Below are 22,442 nucleotides of genomic sequence, written 5' to 3' on the forward strand. Positions count from 1 at the left end.
TCTGTTTACCAAGATGCTGTTTTTACTGCCGAGGTTTCTCTCATTTTATCTCTTTTTCCCTTTTCCCCAAACAGACTGGCCTGTATTTTCTGTCCCGGTTTTTTTTTTTTTTCTTTCTCCCTCTCTCAGTACTATTTTCAGAACTCTAATTTTATATGGTATGTCCCTTTTTTTTTTTTTTTGGTAAATATTTGCCATGACTAAGCCAGGCACATCCAGTTTAAAAGGCTCCGTCCCACAAAACATCGGGTCTTTAATGATATGCATCTCATTAGCTTGCCCCATGAAAGGGGGTATAGAAAAAAAAAAAACGCGACTTACAGACTCTCTCACTTTTTATATCTAGAGAGACCTATATTTATATACGAGGGCACGCTGAAAACTGACATTCTGAGCCCCGATACGAGGCTGGTACAATGGTCGTTTGATTCAGGCTTTGAGGCCTGAGAGAGAAGCAGTTTCAGGAGAGATAGGTTACTGGTCTGAATCTCACTGCTGGTTGATCCAGGTGGGTCTGACCAGGTCAGTGAAGCTAGAACCGATCCTTGGACTGTGAGCAATGAGGGCTCTCTAGACCCGGGAAGCAAAACTCTGGGAAGTCTTCTGACACTAAATTTCCTAAAATGGGTGTGAGAAAACAAAGAGCGTAAAAGAGCCAATCTGTCCCTCCTCTGCTGGTGGATGGAGTCAAAGAATGGGAAACTCTAAATTACAAGAGTGCTGAGAGAGACTCCTTCCAGGTCAGAACTTCCACACCTCCACTCACCACCCAAAGGGCTTCTCCAGCTGGGCAAAGCTCCAACACTGATGGCAAGTTTTCTTAGGATACGTGTTAGGTTTGACGAAAGGGGTTGCAGGGTCGGGCCCACCAAGGGCACTGAACAAAAGCCAGAGCCTCCAGTAAGCACTACCCAAGTACTTACCTGGCTGCTTCAAAACCCAGCTTGATCCTCTAAGGTGGTTGGACGAGCCCCCACTATCCGGTGTTTGCAGGAAGAGATGTCGGGGGCATTATACAGACAGACAGATGCGGATTGAGAGACCCCCAAGTAGCTGTTCAAGCAGCATCTCAGGGGAAGTCTGTACTTTGTAAGGGTCACCAAAGGTCCAGAGTCCCCAGCAGGGTTTCTATTAGTTCATTTAGGGATAATCAGACTCCAGAGAGCTGACAAATGCAAACTAAAATCACCCAGGACACCGCTTTAGAAATTAAAATGCCAGTGTTATTAGGTTATAAGGTGGGGGTTCTATCATATCAGTGACCAAACTATCTTCAGCTGATTTTTCCTGAGGAGCCAAATAAACACTGAGTGCTCTTTATTAAATGCAGGGAAAAAAAGGCAAGAGAAAGTAGCAAGTGACTTTATGGGAGAGTTCCTGTACACTGTGGAAAAACACTAGACATTCATCCCCGTTACTATATCACTGTTTTGGCACTCTGCTAGATACATCGATAAACTGTTACTCTTTAGTTTTTGGGTTTTGGTTTTTAAGTCTATACAACTCTGCCCCTCTGCTAGTACATCTCCTCCTCAGACCTCATGAATTAATTATGTAACAGTTTTTCTCGGATCGCTTCCAAGAGCCTAGAGGTGTGCAAGACCAAGGGTTGGAAGAAAGGGATGTGGAGGAAGAGAGGAGGCCGTACGTGGGGCAGAGCTCTCCAGCCACGGACCACTTTGCCATCTCTCACCTAAGTGAGGTCTCCGTAATGCTCACAAACAGGTCTCAGTCTTGCCTGCCGCCCACCTGAAGTTCCAAGTACGGCTGTGTAGCTTGGGCGAGTCAACGGGATATGACGGAGTCATACTGGACCAGAAGTTCAGAGCCCTGGGTCCTGGTGCCAAGATCTACCACTGTTGGTCTACATGACAGTTCTTTCATCTTTGCCGGCCCTAATTTCCTCAAAAGTCAAACGAAGAAGTTTGATATATTCTTAGATTGATAAAGTCCCTTCCAGCGCCCCAAATTCCATGGCTCTAATCTTCTCTATGTATATATATCTGAGACGCCATGATTTCCTTCATTAAGGGCCTCACCTAGGCCCTGGTGGAGACTTGTAACCTAGCCTCATAAGCATTATACTTACAAACAGTAGGGTAGGTCACTTCCACAGATAGCTAATCTCATCCCATTTCCTATTGAGTCTTATTTACCTCGATATCAGAGCTTACCCCAAATTGGGAGGGGAGGGGGGAGAACATTCTACTTGAGATGTGCCCCTCCTTTGGTAGACACTAAATTCGGCAACTTCCCTCTGCTCTTCCCCCAGCTACTGGGGCTGCAGAAAACTGAATCCTGAGACAATCATCAACTATTCCTTCTTTAGACCAAAGGGTATTGTCATCTTGTCTCAAAGCTCCCCACCTCCCCCATTCCTAGCTTCACTCATACCAAACTAGAAGGGGTTCTGTGGAGTAAAAGATTCTAAGAGGACAATGTACGGCCTCAGAGCTGCTCAGGCTTCCAGCGTAAGAGTAACAGAAGGCAAGGAGCTCTTGAAGGATTCCCTCAAACCACCACACGTAGGGAGGGCCTCTCAGATTGTGTAACTGAATAAAATACCTAGTTCGGCAGCCACTCACCACACAAAATCCCTCCACACTCTTAGCTCAAGATTCACCTCTTCCAGAAATACCTCGTCCAAACTAGCCTGCTACAAAACCCAGAGCCCATCCAAATCAATCTATTTCTTCTCCCTCTGTGGTAACATATATTTTGTGTATTTAGAATATCCTTTGTATATATGTAAATTTCAGTGGTCTAATCTCCCTCAAAAGTCCATCTTCCCAGGGCAGAAACCATGTTTTCACTTTTCAGCATGATTCCACAATGTTTAGTATTTTCAGTGGTGCTTAAAATGTCCCATCCACATAGAATTTAAACTTCTAAGTATGAAAACAAATAGACTAAGGATCTCCCATACAGAATGAAAAAAATAAAATGCTTCCTGAGACTTTCTGGCAATTTTTCCCTTGACGATTGCCTTATGGGAGATAGTAAGGATGCCCATGGGTCCTGACGTCTTGTTCTGCACATACCGGACAGCTAAGCTGCTAATATATGGGACTCAGCCTCTCACTTTTCAATGTGGCTCACTATCCAAAAGAAATATCACCCATAAGTGAAGGCCATAATAAGAGAACACTTCAGGGATAAGGCTAAAGTTATGAAGCCAACACATCAGGAAAACTTAAAGGTAAGTCATTTGATACTTTTGTTTTCCCTCTTTGTTTCTATAACCAGAGACAACATTTATTAGTGTGAGACAATCTTCCAAGCCGAGACCTTTAAGGTACAACCACTGGTTACTCTGTGCCTCCTACCTACAGGGCACTGCAGTGATAAGTGACACAGGAAAGACACAAAGGGACATGGGAGCTCAGAAGAGGGAAAGAGCACAGCTGATACTTTTACTTCTGTCGGTTTCGCTACTTCGGTCATTAACAGAAAAGTCACGGACAGAACCATCTGATTCTCTGTTTAAGTAAGTAGAATTAAATGCCCTTGGGAAGGACTTTAAAATTCTTAAAGGAAAAGCCTATGTCTTCTGGGGAAAGAGGATGGAAATAGGTGGAAATCAAGTCACCTGCTTCAAAACATAGCCCGTGCCTTCATGCCATCTGCAAATCTCAGAGGAAGGACTAATTCTCCCACTGTGCTCAACTCTGCAGCTCCTTGCTTTCACACGGTCATCCCCCCTTCACCAGCTTAAGTCTGCCCCTTTCCAGTGGCTTCTCCTTTGCTTTCAAACACAGTGTGTCTTTCCATCTTGAGAAGAGGTTTTGCTTAAGCCACTACTAGCTCCACAGCTCGCTCTCACTTCCTTTTCATTGTGAAACTTCTCTGGGCGAGAGTTCTATACTCATGGTCTTCATTGCCTTATCAATCGATCCTCCTCCAGCGGCCTGCAATCTGCAGATACTGCCCAAGATCACAAATTGCTATGGTCTTTCTTCGGGCCGGCAGGCACCCATCCTCTTTGGTCTCTCTCCCACATGTGGCGCTGTGGATCGCCCTCCGGGGTGACAGGAAGAGCACCGGATTTCAGTAAAGACAAATATGGGCAAATCGGGTGAGCTGACCTGAAACAAACTACTTAGCCTTTGAGCTTCTTTATCTTTAAAATGAGAATAGTATCACCAAACTCATAAGTTTGCTGTAAGGATTAGAAGTTATAAGTTAGATAAAGCACCTGGCTACTGTGTCTGGCACATGCACAGATGCACTTGACAACTGTCTGTTCCCTTTTCCTGGCTAATTTCTACTCTGCTCAGATTCTTCTATCTGCTCGCACTTCCTTCACAGGCTCCTACTACGCCTTCCAATGATGATTGTTCCCCAAATCTCAACCATTGGACTTTTGTTCTTTTTCCTGTGCTCTTCCCAGAAAAAAAAAAAAAAAAAAAGCATCCATTCTCATGACTTCAAATATCTCTCCTCTGCAGCAGAGTCCCAGATCTCTCTATTTCTACAGATTTTCTCAACCAAAGCTTCAACGCTCCTTCGTCAATGTTTCCCTGAGCATTCCCACTTGTAGGTCCTATAGTCAATTTAAATCCAACATGTATAGGAAAAAGACTTTCATCTTATATTTTTAAACTAACTCTGATTATATAGAAGCCATCATTTTTTTTATAGTCTAAAGCACTGTTTAATGGTCATAATGTAATGAATGGACTTTTATGAAACCCTTCCTCTACCAGGGAAAGAGGAGAGAGACTCAGCTATGTGAGTCACCACAAAATGCTTCAGAGGTACGAGAAGCTTATAGTTTAGGCCTAAGGAGGCTAGATGTTTGCCAGAAATAAGATCTCAATCATCACTGCCTCACAACTCAATTCTGAACTAAGTGGATTTCTCAGACTGGAAATGAGAATGAAACCAAATGAGAGACTAATAGTGGATTCAGTGGAGCTAAGAAAACAAATAAAAAACAGTTTTCAAGGGCGCCTGGGTGGCTCAGTCGTTAAGCGTCTGCCTTTGGCTCAGGTCATGATCCCAGGGTCCTAGGATCGAGCCCCACATAGGGCTCCCTGCTCCGCGGGAAGCCTGTTTTTCCCTCTCCCACTCCCCCTGCTTGTGTTCCCTCTCTCACTGTCTCTCTCTCTCTGTCAAATAAGTAAATAAAATCTTTAAAAAAAAACACACACAATTTTCATTTTAGGAGTTGGTAACTTCCTTTCAATGAAGGAAGCTACACAGCCCCCCAGAACAGCATCCGGTAAGCTGTGCTAGCCTATCTGGATCTAGATATGGGGGCATGCATGATCCAGTTTTCCACAGACCCCTACAAATCTCTGTTGTCTTATATCCAGCCTGATACACATATTTATGTTGTATGCCTGTCCCCTGTAGGCATCTGAGTTAGTAACACTTGATTTTGAGGCTTTTAGAATATGAGAATTTGGAAACTGATAAAGTCCTTCACTATCAGGACTCCCAGAATCAGAAATCCATCTCTTGGATATGAGTAATTTTATCCCATTTGTATCCTTTTTGTTTGCTCAGATTTTTGATAAACTTTCTTTTCAAAGTATAAGCCCCTATAATGCTTTATAAAAGGAAAATAAGGAAAGAGGCCTTTTAATATTCTGGGGCCAAAAAGAAAAGAGGTGGTGGCCACTGGTAGCAGGACTCAATGGTGACTACAGGAACCACACTGAGAAAACCCCAAAGAGGAGGCAAAATTCCCAAGAAATGTAGCTAAAAAATATATGCAGCCATCCCTTCCTCCCTGGAGATTTTCATTCCAGAGCTCAAATACTGGTGGATTTGTGTTTTAAATAAGGAAAACCATTCCTTTGTAGGCCCAAGATTAGATTTAATTGAGCCCCACCCATGATTTTCCTAGTCTGGCAATAGTACCACTATTCTTCAGCTCACATAGGCATACCACTGACAGCCTAATCTTCCCAAAGATCACTTTCATATGTCAGTTCTCCAGCCAAAACGTTCCACGGCTTCCCACTATCTACAACAGTAATTAATAACTGCGAGAAGGAATTAATAACTCCTTCCTAGGAGATGAGCCTCTTTGAGAATCACAGCATGTAATGACAGATGTTCATAACTGGACTGAAAATGGCAAATAAATGGATTCCCAGCAGGAAAAAAGGCTGAAATACATTTACCTTCAGAATCAAGTACCAATCTTCCAGCCCAGCATTTAAGGCCCCCCCCAAAACCTAGCTTCGAGTTCTTATCTTGCTAACCTTATTTTCTGCTAATCCTCACCTACTCATTATGACTTTATATCCTTCGCCCATGTGCTTCCCAGCTAAAATGCCTTCCACCTAGTTCCCTAGCAAAACCCCAAACAAACACGAAAGTCCAGATCAAGTCCTGCCTTTTGCAGGAAGCTTTTTCCAATCACAGCATGACTGTGGCTCCTATTATCATTCATTAAGCACAGTGAGCTCTCTGATGATCACATTATCATCCCCTGTATGCACACGCACCATGCTGAATCCCAGAAGAATGAATTCACTGCAAGTTTCTCTAGACCAGAGAATGGACACACGCGATGGGAGGACAGTCTCATGCCCCTAGACTTATCCTGCTTTACGATGCCCATGAAGGATACTGAAAAAACATAGTCCTGTGTCTTCCTCTTCATACTGAATACCAGCATATGGTAGCTGGGCAGCCCTTCTAACTGTGGAGGAAGAGCCCAGGGAGAGGAAAGACTGAGGAAAGAGGAAACTTATTAACTTGCTTTTGGCTGTATGACTAATGTTCTTTACAGGATTTTGGTAGGCTCTTCTTCTTTTGGTTTTTGGGATATTTCATTTCTTAACTGGGTCTGAAAGGGAGGCTCTGGGGGATCTTGGTAATAAAAGATTCAAGGTTTATAGTTCATTCCGAAGTTGGGACTATCTCCCAGTAAACAGGTGGGTAGGAGAATGGTAATCTGACAGCAATCCTCTCCTTAGGCTGCTCGTCTATTTGTAGGAGGGCTATCTGGGTCTCAGGCTACCAACAGGTGATAAATTCATAGCCTATTCGTAAGATAGGGAAAATAAAGAGGAGTGGGAAGATGCTTTCATCCCTCAACAATGAGCATAAGGAAATAAGGAAATTTTATTGTATGTTGGAAGATGAGTGCTACGGAAAAAATGAAAAGTAGAGCCATGTGCAGAGGGGCAAGGATGTGGCTTACAATTTTAAATAGGATACTCACAGTAAACTCCATTGTGAAGGTGACATTTGAACAAAACCATGTATTGTATTTTTCACACAGCTCCCCTTAAGAGGTGGAGCTTAGTTACCCTGCCCTCGAGTGTGGCCTGGACTTAGTGGTTCACTTCTAACGAAGAGATTACAGCAAGAGAGTGAGGCACTGTCACTCCTGAGATTAGGTTATAAAAAGGCTGCAGCTTCCGTTTCGGTCTTAGGCCATCTCTGGGATCACTTGCTCTGCAGGAAGCCAGGACCATGTCATGTGAGCAGCCATATGACAGGGCAATGGCACCTCCTGCCAACAGCCACATGAGAGAGCTTGGAAGTGATTTGTCCAGCCCCTCCCAGCCAACATCTTGACTACAACTTCACGAGAGACCCTGAACCAGAATCACCCTGCTAAGCTGCTTCCAAATTTCTGGCCCTCCACAACTATTTGTTGTTTTAAACCATGACATTTTGGAGTAATGTGTTATAAAGCAGTAGAGAAGTAATCCAGACATAAAGGAAGTGAGGAAGTTGGCCACACAAGTATCTGAAGAAAGAACATTCCAGGCAGAGGAAATAAGGCAGCAGAAAGGACTAAAGGCAGGTGGTGCTTAGAGAGCTAGAAAACCAGCAAGTGGCCAGTGTGGGTGCAGTGGAGTAAAGGAAGAAGAAAGTGGTAGATGAGAGCAGAAAGGTAATGAGGTCCAGATCATGTAGGGCTTTGTAGGCCACTGTAAGGCCTTTGGGTTTTACTCTAGAAGTATAATGTGAAGCTAATGATGGACTTTGAGCAGGGAATATCATGATGTGATCTGTGTTTTAGTAAGATCACTCTATCGGGAATGGGCCAGACGGGGGCATAGGTAGCAGCAGGGATACCAGTAAAGAGGCTATTGCAATGATGCAAGAAAGAGACAACTGTGGCTCAGACCAGACTGGCAGCAGCAAAGGTGAAATTATGGGTGTACGTTGAAGGCAGAGCCAACAGGATTTCCTGATGGACTAGATGTGGGATGTGAGAGAAAGACAGAAGTCAAGGATGACTCCAAGGTTTGTGGCCCTAGCAAGTGAAAGGGTGATATTTCCATCAGCTAAAATGGGAGGAGGTTGTTCAAAAAGCAAATTTGGGGGGTAAGTTAGGAGTTCAGTTTTGGACATGTTGAGTTTGAGATTCTGTTGGACTTCCATGTGGAAATGCTGAGCAGGCAGTCCAGAGTTAGGGGGCAAGGTCTAAGAATAAAGATTAAATTCAGGATTTGTCAACAAGGAGGTAGTTAAAGCCATGGGACTCCATGAGATCACTAAGGTAAAAAAAGATAAGATCACCAAGGACTGAATCCTGGGACACTCCAACTTGAAGAGGTAAGGGAGGGGGCACCTGGCTGGCTCAGTCGGAGGAGCATGTGATTCTTGATCTTCGGGTGTTGGGGTTGTGAGTTCAGTCCTGCACTGGGTATAGAGATTACTTAAATTAAAAAAAAAAAAAAGGTAAGGGAGAAGAAGAACCAGCAAGAGACTCTCAGAAGGAACAAACAATGAAGTACGAAGAAAAGCAGGACAGTATCGTAGTATGAAGCCATGTTAAGAAAACATTGAGAAGAAGGAATTAACAAGCTTTATAAAGGAAAAACTTAAATGAGAAAAGGTCAGCCAACTCAATTTTCCCTGCCTCCCTATCCTTCCTTTTCATTTCCATATCCACCCTTATGCCAAACGCTATGGCAGAGGTCTGTACTGGCGGCTGTGGGAATAGCAGGAGAGTGTACCTGTGCCTGAAAGAAGAGGACTGAGGAAAGGAAAAACGCTCACGGAAAACTCACGAAAGGGATGATGTCTGTGCACTCGGGAAAGCTGAGTAGAAGTCTGTCGTGAGCACAAGAAGGAAGAGAATACCAGGCAAACTGGTCAAGGGATGTATGGGCATCAAGACTTCAGTGTGGGAGACTGGCAGAGGATCAGGCTGCAGAGGTCAAGAGGACCAAAGCATGAACGACCTTGTGTGCCATGCCTGGAGTTGGAACCACTAAATGACTTCAAGCAATCGGGTTTCTGTTTCTGTTTCAGAGAGATCACTCTGCCGTAATGCAAATTCAACTAGCGGGGAATAAGGACTGACCGGGTGACAAGTTAGGAGCTGCTGGAAGGTCAGACCAGAAAACATGGGGGGTGGGGCGGCAGAATAGAGAAGAGCAGATTCAAAAGACAGTTGACAAGTTAGGCTCTGAAAGTAAGGACAAAGAGAAAAGTGGGTAAGTCCCAAGTTTCTAGCTTCGAAAGCTGAACGGATACGCGTATGATTCCCCAAGATAAGGCATATAGAAGAGAATTAGATTTGGGGGGAGTAGGTGGTTTATTTTGGACATGGGTAGGGTGTTGCAATGTGGGACATCCAAGTAGAGACGTCAAATATGCAGAAAGAAATGTGGGCCGCGTAATGGAAATACAAAATTGGCCCTTGGTGGTATACTGGTGACAGTTCCGATGGGGGTCTGGAGGAGATGACCCAGAGAGAGAAGGGCAAGGGGATAAGGACACAATCTCGAGTAACACTAACATTTACGGCGCAGGTAAAGAATGGGACGCCAGCCGAGGAAACCGAGCAGAAGCTGTCCGTGAAGGAACTCAACCGGACGGCAATCTCCAGGTTAAAGGACTCCTCCTCCTCCCCGGGCAGCTCTGATGTAACCTCTAGCTTTCTAAGAGCAGCAGGGAATAGCTTCATAACTTGAAGTCTCTGCTCTAGCATCAGGCTGCAACCTGACAGGGAATGAAGACAGTAACTAAAACCAGACAGGGCACAAAGGCCGTGGCTACATTTAGGATGCTGAGTCAAATCAGTGTCAACTATAGTTCTATAACTGTAACTATATGATACAAATTGGTGACGGTATTACACTGAACAGATTGAATCGTACAAGGCCTGCAGCATGCAGCAATGGGAATGATTGCTGTGCTGAATACTCTCCTCTGAAGACAGGGAAGGAGAGAATCTCGCTGTTAAGGCCCCCCTCCTTAAGGAAGCCAACTTCACGCAACTGCTCAGGTTTTGGTGTCAAGGGCTGATTCCTGGCCAGGGGTTGCCAGCTGCAGAGGGCGGGGCTCTATTTTGGGCTGCTTGCTGTCCCTGAGCCTGGCCGCGTCTGGTTTGAGCAGCATGCAGCCCCAGTGACTCACACACCCATTCAAACCGCCTGTGGCTCAGTGGCATGGCCTCAGAATGCCAGCCTCAGGCCAGCTCCCTCCTCACCCCATTACACTGGGATAAATAAATAAAGAGCCCGCCAGCAGCCGCACAGCCTGATGGCAACCAGATGGAGAGGGGGAAGGCATGGACGCAGCCAGGGGAAGGAACTCCCTCCAGTGGACCAGAGTGAGAGAGGGCCATGCCAGCCCCATCCTCCTAAACTTCTCTCACACAGTTCCTGGGCCATGCAGTAATAGTCCCCGATTCCTTGACTCATCTCCCACTATGAATGGTGCCTCCTAGCCCCCAGTCCTAGGAGATGCTCTCTATGGGGAATCTTCCCTCTATGAAGATCATGCCAGAAGCCACTCCGCCCAGTCAACTCGAAGAACACTTCCAGGACGCCCCCTCCAGTCAGGCCACCATCGACTGGCCCCCTTGGGCTCCCTGGAAATGCGAAATCCAAGGCTCTAAGTGGGGGGAGATGAAAAAACAAAAGAAGTAAATATGAAGACGTAACCCCTGTTCAACCCTTAAATATTTTTCCTGGCCTTAGTATCCTAGAAACCTCCCTGTCCTACTGCCCTCCATGCCCTATCTCTGTGGCCTCTCGCCTAGAACCAGGAAAAACAGACCCCAGCACTGACCGCATGGCCCCTCTGACATCAGCCCTGGCCCCCCTGCACCTTCATCCTGGGCTCTCTGTCCCTGGTTTGTTTATCTTCCTATGTTGCTTATTTTGATGGCACATCCTTTCAGCTGTCTTGGGTGACCCCATGACCCTTCTGTGTCCTGTTTGTAGGACCCCAGACAAGCAGAGTAACTGAAAAGGTGCAGTGGCCAAGAAATTCTGTAGTCCCACAACGAAGCAGGTTGTAGCAGCTATGCAGGACAGTCCATGGTCCCAGAGGACGGTGCAGCAATCCCGGAGATCACAAGAATTCCACACTACCCTAGCCCTTAACCCTCCTCTAATTGGTGTGTATAACCCGTTAGAGCTGCAGAACAAAACAGGGATGATCCCAGACAAGAAACGGAGGAGGGCCCTAAATGTCCGCCTACAGCAACATGACCTTAGGCAAGTCACTGACCCTGCCTGAGGCCCAATTTCTTAGTCTATGAAATGGAAAACTACAGCTACCTGTCTCTCAGATCTTTTGCAGATATATAAAATTCTGTAAGTCTCTGTGGTTTGGGTGTGATCCGCCCAGACCTTTGAAGACCAGTATTCCTGAAGTAATTGGTTCCAAAACACCAATACGCCTCCTGGGTTGACACCAGGATTCTATACGCTTTCTCTTCGATTCTGCGGGGTTGCCCGCTGCCCCAAAAGCATGGAAGAGATGAGCCACCAATTTTACAAATGAGAAAACAGAGGCTCTGGGAACACTGATTCATCCAAAGCTGCAAAATAAACCAGAAGAATAACCAAAGACCCCAAATATAGGCATCACAAGCAGCACTGTGTCCACAGGTCACACCACTCCAACTTTTGTGAAACTTCCCCCTAGCACAGGTTTATCAACATCTTCGTTGACAAACTTATAGAGAACCTACTACTCCTAGGCACTGTGTTCGGTGCTGGGGACACAGAAATGCATTTGATGCAGTCCTTGTCCTCAAATCTTTCATAGATCAGTGGAGGAGAAAGGCATAGTCTTGCAGACCTATAAACAGCAATATCTATCACAAAGTTATAAGCGGTAAAACGGAGGTAGGAACCAAGGTACTACAGCAGCAGGGAAGAAGGATTATCTTTACAAGGAGAGTCTGGAAAGGCCTCCCAAAGAAGCCAAAGCTGACACTTAAAAGATTAATAGAAGTTTACGAGGTAGATAGGGCCAGGACATTGGGCGTTATAGATAAAGTGAACAATGTGTGGCAGGACATAAAGGCTAGAGGAAGGCAATTCAAAGTCATTCTCTGTAACTTGGAGCATAAAGTTCATAATGAAAAATGTCAAGAAACCAAGCTAGAGAGGTCTGTGGGCACCAGATCAGGAAGGGACCTCTCTGCTGGGCTAAGAATAAGTCTTGCATTGTTTCACTAAGGGGCTGAGGCAGGGAATCAGCATGTCATTCCCAGCCTACGTTAACCGTTAACCTCCTTAATACCTACACTTACAGACAGAGGAAGCTAACTGACAGAAAATGGCCGAGGAAATCTCTCTGTGGCGAGTCTAGGTTTAACAGTCTCTCTTTCCCCATAAAGACTTGAAATCTATACTTCAAGACGTAACAGTGCACCCTTTCCTTCTTCTCTGGAGTTAGATTGCTTCAGTAGATGGACTGAGCACTCAACTTGCATTTTTTGTTCTTTGTGTTAAGACCCCAAGCATGATGGCGTCTTTGTTCAGCCAATGCACAGAGGCAGAAGAGAAGGTTCCAAGTCAAGAACACCTGTTTTCTGCTGAGCCCTGGGGAAAATATTAATTTCATGTTCAAAAGGAATATGAGTCACAGTCCCTGTCCACAAGGGGTTTACAAAGTAGCCTAGATGACAAGACAGAGATATGAATAATCTATACAGAACATGATATTATAATAGAATTATTTGCTTACATAGTAAAGTACCAACTTGGGTCACATGTAAAATTAGAAAAAAGGGCACTAATACTAAGGTACTAACTGTACAACCAACAAGTCCTAAAAGAGTTAGAGAAGAAGAAGATCAATATTGACTGGTATTATCAAAGGTCATTATTATTAATACTCCCCCTGTTTGGCATTTAATAGATGTTTCTTTTGGCGAAGCTCAATCCTTAGAAGGGAAACCTAGGCAGGAGCTTCTGACAGGCCACAATTATCTACTCCCCATTCATTCCTTTGCCAGGCCCCTTGTATAAACACTGTGATTTTCCACAGCCTACTGTGCCCACAAGACAGTTCCCAAATGGTAACCCTGTGCTCTTCACCTTCCTGCTGCAGGATATTGGAGGGGCCCAGACAGGTAATAATGACTAGCCCCCCTGCTCCACAATCCAGGCCTGTGATCAGATCTCAACAAGCAAAAATTGATCAACTGGTCAACCAAACTTTCCAAGCTCAGGGAATTCTAAATGAAATTCCTAGGTACATGAACAGAGATGTTTTTACAAATGCTGACCAGCCCACTTTAGCCTTTTATATTCTTCCCCCTATTTCACCCCATCTCCCCCATGGGCATCTCAAGTTTTATCAGATTTTCTATAGGCAACTTTTTCAGAGAAAGGACTTTCCAACCACACAAGCCAGCTAACACCCAAAACGCAAGTCACTACTCAGGCACCTGGAAAGAGAAAATAAAGCAAAGCTGCACAAGGAGAAAGGAAATCCTTATCGTGATATACTCTACCTCTACCATAAATTGTTCCAAGAAGGAATTTTCTTCAAATGGCTCCGTCTTCAACCGATCTGTAATAAGAAGGGATACAGAAAAGAAATATTAGTCTTAGGATGAGTTTCCTGCCTGTGAGAAGGAAAAGAGACAGAGCCCGAGATTTCTTGGGAGGGAGCATACACATGCAACACCCAGAATCCAGTGGGAGAAGGGATGAGAGCGTGTGACAAATAGGAGGAGGAGGAGAGGGTGATCAGCAGTACAGGACACGTTCTTCCTGCCACAAAAATGAAGGTAGAACTGAGTTTTTATTCTGAAGCAGGAACTATGCTTCGGAAGGTCCCAAGTGTGTGTTGTCCTCCCACAGTTTTATACAGCTGTTGGCCCTTTTCCAAAGTCTTTCCTTGCCATTGCCTAGGGCATGGCTGGACTCGGTTATAGCTTCTATTGGTCACTTGGCTGCCAGCCGGGTCCTCAAGGCAGAGAGAAGTGTCACCCGGCATCAAGTGTCCAGTTATGGTCAGTACCCAGCATCTCCTCAGGGAAGCACACCTCTAATGCAGATGACTCTCCCCTTTTCTGAGGCCCTTTGACCATCTGTACCACTCCCCACCCAACACCCCAAAGAATGCCCTCTCACCTCGGCTCAGCACAGCCCCACTCTCCTGGTAGTCCTGGATCTCTAGATCTTTCATATGAAGTACGGTTGCTAGCTCCCTCACTTGGCACTGCAAGGCCAGGCTCATGCCCATGAGAGGACGAATCAAATGCTGGGAGACCTTTCATGGAAGAGATATCAATCAGCCAACAGACACAGAGTACTCCCCACTGTATTAGGAACTAGAAAAATACTGAAAAATAAATGTTTTCACAGGGACTTACGGTTTCATAAGCAAGCAACCCATTTGCATGACTCTAATAATACAATAATCAAATAGGTAGGAGAAATAAGTTCAAGGGTTTTCTCCATAGCATAGATAAAAGGGTGGGAAGAATAGAGGAGAACACGTGGATAGGCAGCCCGGAGTGGTGATTTAAAGAGAAGGACGTGACAGAATTGATAAGAGAAAAGTGTTGCTTCAACTCTCCGTAGAGACTGAGAGACAAAAGCAGAAGATCCAAGTAGCCTTCAGGAAAGTAGGCGTGGCTAAAACAGAGTGTGCTAGCTGGAGCATAACAGAAGACAAAAATCAACAGAGAGTAGACAGCCTAGGAATCAGTCTCAAATTAGACCCAGACACTGATGACGAGCCATTTCAGGGCTGATGATAGCCCAGAATGAGCCCAGAGTTTCAATCTGCTCCCAGGAAGGCAGCAGTTTGAGGTCATTGTGACAGAAGCCAGCCAGTCACCGAGAGGCCAGCCTAGGAAGGAATAAACCGTACCAGCACACCTTGCTCTTAATAAGGTAAGAAAGACGCAAGCATCGCCACGCTGCTGAGCAGCTAGGATGGTGTCCTCATATAATAACGTATAGCTATAGAGAATAATCACTTAATTCACCCGCACAAGGTGTCCAGTAGCCGAAGAAAGCAAAAAGCCTTAGCCAAAGAAAATAACTAGAATCAATAATCTCTTTGTGACTAGTGGATGCTATCGGGGTTCCTTTCCCTTGCCCCAAGGAGATGAGCTCAAGGAGGCACTAAGAAGAAATGCCCTAGATCAGAGGTCAGCAACATTCTGCATGGGGCCAAGGAGTCAATATTTTCAGCTCTGTGGCCCATACAGGCCCTGTCAAAATACTCAACTCTGCTGCTATAGCATGAAAGCGCCCATAGACAACATATAATAAATGAGCGTGGTGGGTTTCCAATAGAACTTTAGAAAAATTGGCAGCAAGCCAGAGTTGGCCCACTGGCCAGTCTACCCAGCCCCATGCTTCTCTAAGGACAGATCAGAAGAGAAGAGATTGGGCGGGGGGGGCGGGTGATGGTAAAGGTTAGAGCCCGCAGCTTCTGTACCACCACCAGGACCCGACATATGCAGGGTTACTGACGCAGAGTAGGCCGAAAATCAAATGTAGCTGTAAACACCCATCACTTCTTTCCATCATGAAGCACATCCCAAGTTGGTCCTGGTACCCAGTTCAGGTCCTTAGGATAAACTTAAGCCTCCAGGAAGTACTGCTCAAAATGCGGCCAAAGTTCTGCTTTGGGAAAATTTTTTTTTTTTTTTTTAAAGAGAGAATCTTTTTTTTTTTTTTTTAAAGATTTTATTTATTTGACAGAGAGAGACACAGCAAGAGAGGGAACACAAGCAGAGGGAGTGGGAGAGGGAGAAGCAGGCTTCCCACTGAGCAGGGAGCCCCATGCGGGGCTCGATCCCAGGACCCTGGGATCATGACCTGAGCCGAAGGCAGACGCTTAACCGACTGAGCCACCCAGGTGCCCCTGCTTTGGGAAAATTTATCTGCTCCAGACCCAACCCTCTTTCCTAGGAATTGTTTGGTTAGGTTTGGTCCTGTTCGAGGGAGATCAGGAGGAAAAACAGGGAAATCCTCGGATGAAAGCAAGTCAGTGTTTGGAGGGGTGAGCTGAAAGTAATCGCAGTTGGTAACCAAGCAGCATCACCATCCCTCTGATGACAGCCCTCAAATACAGAAATTCCTAGAGGTGACAACCAGCCTCTCTCTGGGAATCCACCTATCAGCGATCTCTTTGAGTGGTGGTAAATCTAACCACAAGAAACATAATGAGCAAGTTTTTAATCAATGCCATGTCTAATTAAATATGGTAATGCCACGCCAGGCACCGGAAGTTATCTATCAGACTCCAATGTCTATATAGCAAAAAAAATAATAATAATAATTTCATAGAATTGGGTTACACTACTCTAAATCATTGGGGTATAACTCATTTCAAAGTTAGATGCACACTAACACACTAACTTAGATCAGTTCATTAGGACAAGGCATGTGGATGAAGTAATGAGTTTCAAAGCAAATCCACAAACACTACAAGGAAAAAGCTTGAAGCACTTCAGGAGGTCAGGAAGACCCCCACCCCTTCATTTAAAGGCAACGATATATGAAGAGTTGCAGTTTCACAAGTCAATTCAACAAATACCTACTGTGTACCTAACACCTACTGTGACCCTGTGAGGCATCTGCCCCCAAAGAGCTCACAACAGTTAAGGAGGTCAGGAAGTGTGATGGATATAGAGGCAGGAGTTTCCAATCTTTTCCAGAGGAAATCTATTTATAACATCCCCCAATGTCTGCAGATTTCCCATTGAAATGTTGACAAGTCAGAGGAAGGAGAGCTGAATGGCAGTTACCAATCCCAAGACGAATTCTATCAGGTTTGGACATAGAGACAAGGGCAACCAGACTGGGAATTAGATCTAGATTCTAGCCCCGGCTATGAGAGCACCCAGATGTGAAAATGGCTTAATCCCAAGCGCTCTCGTGGTCCTTATCTTTTTCAAGGAAAAATTAGGGAGTCGGAGTATTTGCTCTCAAAGGTTCACAATAATGCTGAAGTTAAGTAACACTATGTATGGTCTTGTCTTTAATTCCCAGGATTCCACAGTAAGGTTGGGACTGGTGCCTCCACTTTACAGATGATGACACCAAGCCTCATAAAAACTCAATGACTTATCCCAGGTAATACAAATAGTCAAAGTTGGAGAGCTAAGTTACAAATCAGTCCTGCCGGCTCCAAAGCCTGTGGGCTCTTCCTGCCACAAAAAAACCTTTGGCTGTGACTCCTAGAAATTATAAAATGGCCAAATTTGAAAGTCAAAATTTGGAATATCAAGAATTACATTAGGAAAAGGAAGATAACAGCAATAACACCAAAGAATTACATCAGATCCTGGGAAGAACAGTGAGGAGGACGAAGGGATGAGGAAGCTGGCTGGAAGTGGAAATGGGCTAGAAAGCAGAGACCCAAGGCTTTAGCTATCCCATGCTATCCCGCACAGCCTTGAGAACTTAGCGTGAACCCTCCACATGCTGAACTCTCCTACTCTCCTGCATGACTGGTAGGAGTTTAGATGTGCAATCTCTGGAAGACAATCTGGCATCATGTGAGCAAGATTAAACATACAAATAGTCTTTAAAAAAAAAAAAAAAAGGTTTATGGGCGCCTGGGTGGCTCAGTTGGTTAAGCGACTGCCTTCGGCTCAGGTCATGATCCTGGAGTCCTGGGATCGAGTCCCACATCGGGCTCCCTGCTCAGCAGGGAGTCTGCTTCTCCCTCTGACCCTCCCCCCTCTCATGCTCTCTCTATCTCATTCTCTCTCGCAAATAAATAAATAAAATTTTAAAAAAAGGTTTATTTATTTATTTCGGCAATCTCTACACCCAATGTGGGGCTCAAATGCACGACCCCGAGATCGAGAGTCGCATGTTCTTCCGACTGGGCCAGCCAGGCGCCCCCAAATATTCCTTGATTCAGCTATTCTGTTGCTAGGAATTTACTTATACATTTATACTTAGGAAAAATAAATGCAAGGATAGTCACTACATGTACTAACAAAAGAGTGGAAACAACTTAGATGTCTACTAGTAGTTTGTCAATTAAATACATGTTGATATATGCATCAAATAAGGCTCTAAGTTACCGGTAATGAATATTAAGGCAGATCTTCTAAATATATTGCTATGAATGGTTTCTAAGTTCTATAATTAAGTGAAAAGAGCAAGCTACTGAACAGCGTGGATAGCATGCTGCCATTTGTGAAAAGACATACATATGCCCAGATAGGTATTTGACTGTGTAAGTACATACATACTCACATGTATACAAACCTACGTACAGCTTTCTTTAAGAATGCACAAGAAGATGGTATCAGTTGCTTTAAAGAAGGAAAATGAGGGACTAGAGAGAGGAGTAGAAGGACCTATTTTTTCCACTCTAGACCCTTCTTCAATGCTATTTGAAATGTTTGCTTTTTGCATGAATTACTCATTGAAAAAAAATGAAATAAAAACTATCACGAGAATGAGTAACAAACAAAAATTATGACTGTGTGACCTCACAGACGCACACACCAGCCTAAAATAGTATCCGCCTACATCCTTGACAGTGTCCGCTGGCTCTAACTTTCTCCCCTGTAAAGCCTCCTCAGGCTCAGGGACTTCCCTGGGCTGGCTTTCTTCTTTTTTTAATAATAAGTATTTTATTTTACCTTAAAGCCTAATTGTTCACCAGCTGTTCAATGTTCACTTCTCCCCGTGGCCAACCAGGACTCATTCCACTCCAAACACTGATGCTTCTTTTCTTATTGTGGCTGCCCAATTAGAGGAATTTGCCTAGAAATGGCTAGTTTTCCCTTTATATATTATTTTCAATTATAACCTCATTATACAAGTGTTCCTTACTTTATCATCTTGGAAAAAACAACAAAAAAAACTATTAGAGCCCATCAGCCTCCTAGGAGAACTACCTCCTCAGTCTCACTATTCTGAATTTCTAGGGCTATATGATGTAAAGGGAGACCAGCTATTGCTAGGACTTCCCTAGGGCAGCCCAAAGGTTTTGGTCCTAGAACAGGCATTATTGAGGGAACAGTGCCCCCTGGTGTTACCTAGAAAAAGTTACAGGGTTTTGAACAAAAGAGGTAGACTAAAGAAGGATGGAAATTTTCACAAAAAAACTCAATTAAAATCAACAGATTTTAAAACTATTATCTGCTAAACACTGTTGATGGACCTTAGAAATTCAGAGATGAATGAGAAGTAGTTCTCCAGCTTTACTGGGTTCCAGATCAAAAATCCACCAGAAGGGCACCTCGGTGGGAGGGTTTGTATCTCTGACCCTTGGTTTCAGCTCAGGTTCATGATCTCAGGGTCCTGGCATCAAGCCCCGCGTCGTCGGGCTCTGCGCTCAGCGGGGAGTCTGCTTGAGACTCTCTCTCCCTCTCCCTCTGCCTCTCCCCACCACTCTCTCTCACTCTCTAAAAGAAATAAATAAATCTTAAAAAAAAAAAAAAATCTACCAGAGAACAGTTTCTCAAAAAACACTTTTTCCATTCACCCTGTTGATTCCAAAACATCCCATCACCTCTGGAAAACTAGAGAAGGGATATAGGAAATGATGCCCCCTTGTCTTCAGGCCCTTCTGCTGATAAACCTACACCTTTAGGCCTCCCAAAGAAGACCCCGGCCTCTAACGCTACTGACTGAAACAAGCTCTGTTTGTATAAAAGGGTGGAGGGGACCAGTGGCAGTAATTCCTGCAAACAAGTTCGTACTGTTTATTCTCAAACTAACTTCTTTTTTTTAAAGATTTTATTTATTTATTTATTTATTTATTTATCAGAGAGGGAGAGAGCGTGAGCAGGGGGTGGGGGGAAGAGCAGAGGGAGAAGCAGGGAGCTGAGCAGGGAGCCTGATGCAGGGCTCGATCCCAGGACCCTGGGATCATGACCTGAGCCGAAGGCAGATGCGTCACCGACTAAGCCACCCAGGCGTCCCTCGAACTAATTTCTAATAAAAGCTCTGGGGGCCTAGAAAGCTACTAGTGAGCAGAAAATGTTATCCCCCTAGTCCCTGAAAATGGGCTCTCGAATCAGACCTATCTGGGAGTAAAATTCCAGCTCATTCATTTATAAGTTGCAGGACTTTGGACAAATTGCCTTCAATCTCAGCTTCCTACTCTGAAAACAGGGAACAATACTACTTATCTTGCAGGACAGTCGTGAGGATTCAGTGACAAGAAATGTTCAGAAAGGTACGTACCGAATGCTGGTACATGCTCTACCCTGTTGCCAGACTGCTCTTGATAAACTACGAATTGGATCGTGCTAAACACCTGCTTAACGTTTTTCAGTGAATCCCTGTTGCCTCTAGGATAAAATCCACTCATTAGAATCCCTCAAAATCTGGCCACTGCCTACCTCATTTCCCACAAATCCCTGCAGTCATGAAATTCCCCCACTGGCCCCACACCTATATATCTCCCCGCCTCTCAAAATGCACTCTAGCCTAGAATGACCTCTCGATCTTCTCCCAATGAGTTCCTACTCATCTACAGAACTCAGCTCAGAAACTACCTCTTCAATGGGGCGCCTGGGAGGCTCAGTTGGTTAAGCATCCAACTCTCGATTTCAGCTCAGGTTATGATCTCAGGGCTGTGAGATCCAGCCCCACGCTGGGCTCCCTGTTGGGTGGTGGAGTCTGCTTAAGATTCTCTCTCTCCCTCTGCTCCTCTCACCACCTCTCTCCCCCTCTCTAAAAAAAAACAAAAACAAAAAACCTCTCTCTTCAAAAAGGTTTTTCAGACCTTCAGTCATCCTGAGCTTACCTCAATCAAAGAATTTACCATACTTTATCCTGTTCCCTGTCCATCTTCTCACTCGATTATGGACTCCAGGAATAGGCTATATTGCTTTAGATCTGGACACCCAACAATTAGCCCCCAGTAGATGCTTAATAAATATTAAATAATGAAGAAAAACACCCAAGAAAGCAGGTAAACCAAAACTTCACCTTTGCTCCCTTTGCAAAGAAAGGATGTACCAGCCAAGAATCTGTTCTGCCTTCTGTCCAGTCAAGGAAAGTTTTCCAACTGAAGAAGAGTTTCAAACGGAGTCCACAAAAAAATAAGAGCATCTAAGGATTCATCTCAAAGCAGCCGGCATTCCCCTGCCCCACTCCACATTTGAATTACACTCACCAGGGAAGGGCTGGCTAGGGTGCAGTGGAAATTCCAATAAAAGGGGAGACCAGAGAGCTCACTCCGCACGCGCAGGATCAGTGCCTCGGCCACACGATCACAGACAAAGGTAGCTTTGCTGGGGCAAGCTGTGTCCTTCAACAACGGGCAAAGCAGATCATCCAAATGACAGAGGAAAGCCGCAGGGGGGGCAGTCAGGCGCTTGTTCAGCTCCTAAAAAGACAGCGGGAGTTGTACGGAGTAAGGGTGCGAAAAGGAAACGGACTCCCCAAGTTACAGTAAAGGAGAACTCTGGCTAACATGAAGACAGCGGGCTTGAGAGGAAGGGAAGACAAAAACAGGGGAACAAGAAAGAAGAAAACAAAACGAGAGAGCGACTGGCCTACTTTACAATCCTACCTTGTACTAAATGCAGTGCAAAAACTAACATCAGACAAGGATATGGAAAGATCCTGGGGGGGGAGGGGCGCCTGAGTGGCTCAGATGGTTGCGCATCTGCCTTGGGCTCAGGTCATGATCCCAGGGACCTGGGATGGATTCCCTTGTCGGGTTCCCTGCTCAGCGGGGTCTGCTTCTCCCTCTGCCCCTCCCCCCACTAGTTCTCTCTCTCACTCTCTCTCTCTCTAATAAATAAATAAAATCTTAAAAAAAAAAAAAAAAAAAGAAAGATCGCAGGGCTTTAGGTAGAAGGGCAGGACATTCGTTAGAATTGTCTGCACCTGATTCCACCTCCCTTGGCAACCTACAGGCCAGCAAGCTGGCTGATGTGAATGTACCCTGACCCGCACTAAGACAGAAATTATACCCACTACCGCCCCGCAGCAGAACTGCTCTTCACACTTACCTTGGCTCGCTGGCTGACCACACAAGCATCCACCTGTTCATGCCACACCTGTTGAAGATCTGAAACCAGCAAGGCGTACCCCTGCTTGGTGATATATGCCTTGGCCAAGAGAGAGTTCTCAGCAAGTTGTAGCCAGGCCCATGGCTGCATCAACAGGCCTTGCTCCAGCTTCTCCATCTGCAGAAGAGCCTGGATTTAGGCAAGTGCCCCAAGGTACTGTAGGCCTGGGGACAGGGACACCACACAAACAGTCCCATAGCAAATAAGTCTTATGAAGGACCCCTCCCTAAAGAGACAGAAGGCA

At 45.0% G+C, this 22,442-nt stretch overlaps 1 protein-coding gene across 1 annotated transcript in view; it reads right to left on the reverse strand.

Moving 5' to 3' along the window:
• The window catches only part of NHEJ1 (non-homologous end joining factor 1), a 78,755-nt gene that overhangs the window by 53,967 nt on the left and 2,346 nt on the right, over positions 1 to 22,442 (reverse strand). Inside the window, exons 2-5 of the mRNA XM_021703174.2 lie at positions 22,139 to 22,315; positions 21,295 to 21,507; positions 14,313 to 14,451; positions 13,688 to 13,746 (exon numbers count right to left, since the gene is read on the reverse strand). Coding sequence (XP_021558849.1) covers positions 13,688 to 13,746; positions 14,313 to 14,451; positions 21,295 to 21,507; positions 22,139 to 22,315 — 588 coding nt within the window. The remainder of the gene's footprint in view (positions 1 to 13,687; positions 13,747 to 14,312; positions 14,452 to 21,294; positions 21,508 to 22,138; positions 22,316 to 22,442) is intronic.

Source organism: Neomonachus schauinslandi, chromosome 3 (genome assembly GCF_002201575.2).
Source record: "Neomonachus schauinslandi chromosome 3, ASM220157v2, whole genome shotgun sequence".
Lineage (NCBI taxonomy): Eukaryota > Metazoa > Chordata > Mammalia > Carnivora > Phocidae > Neomonachus > Neomonachus schauinslandi.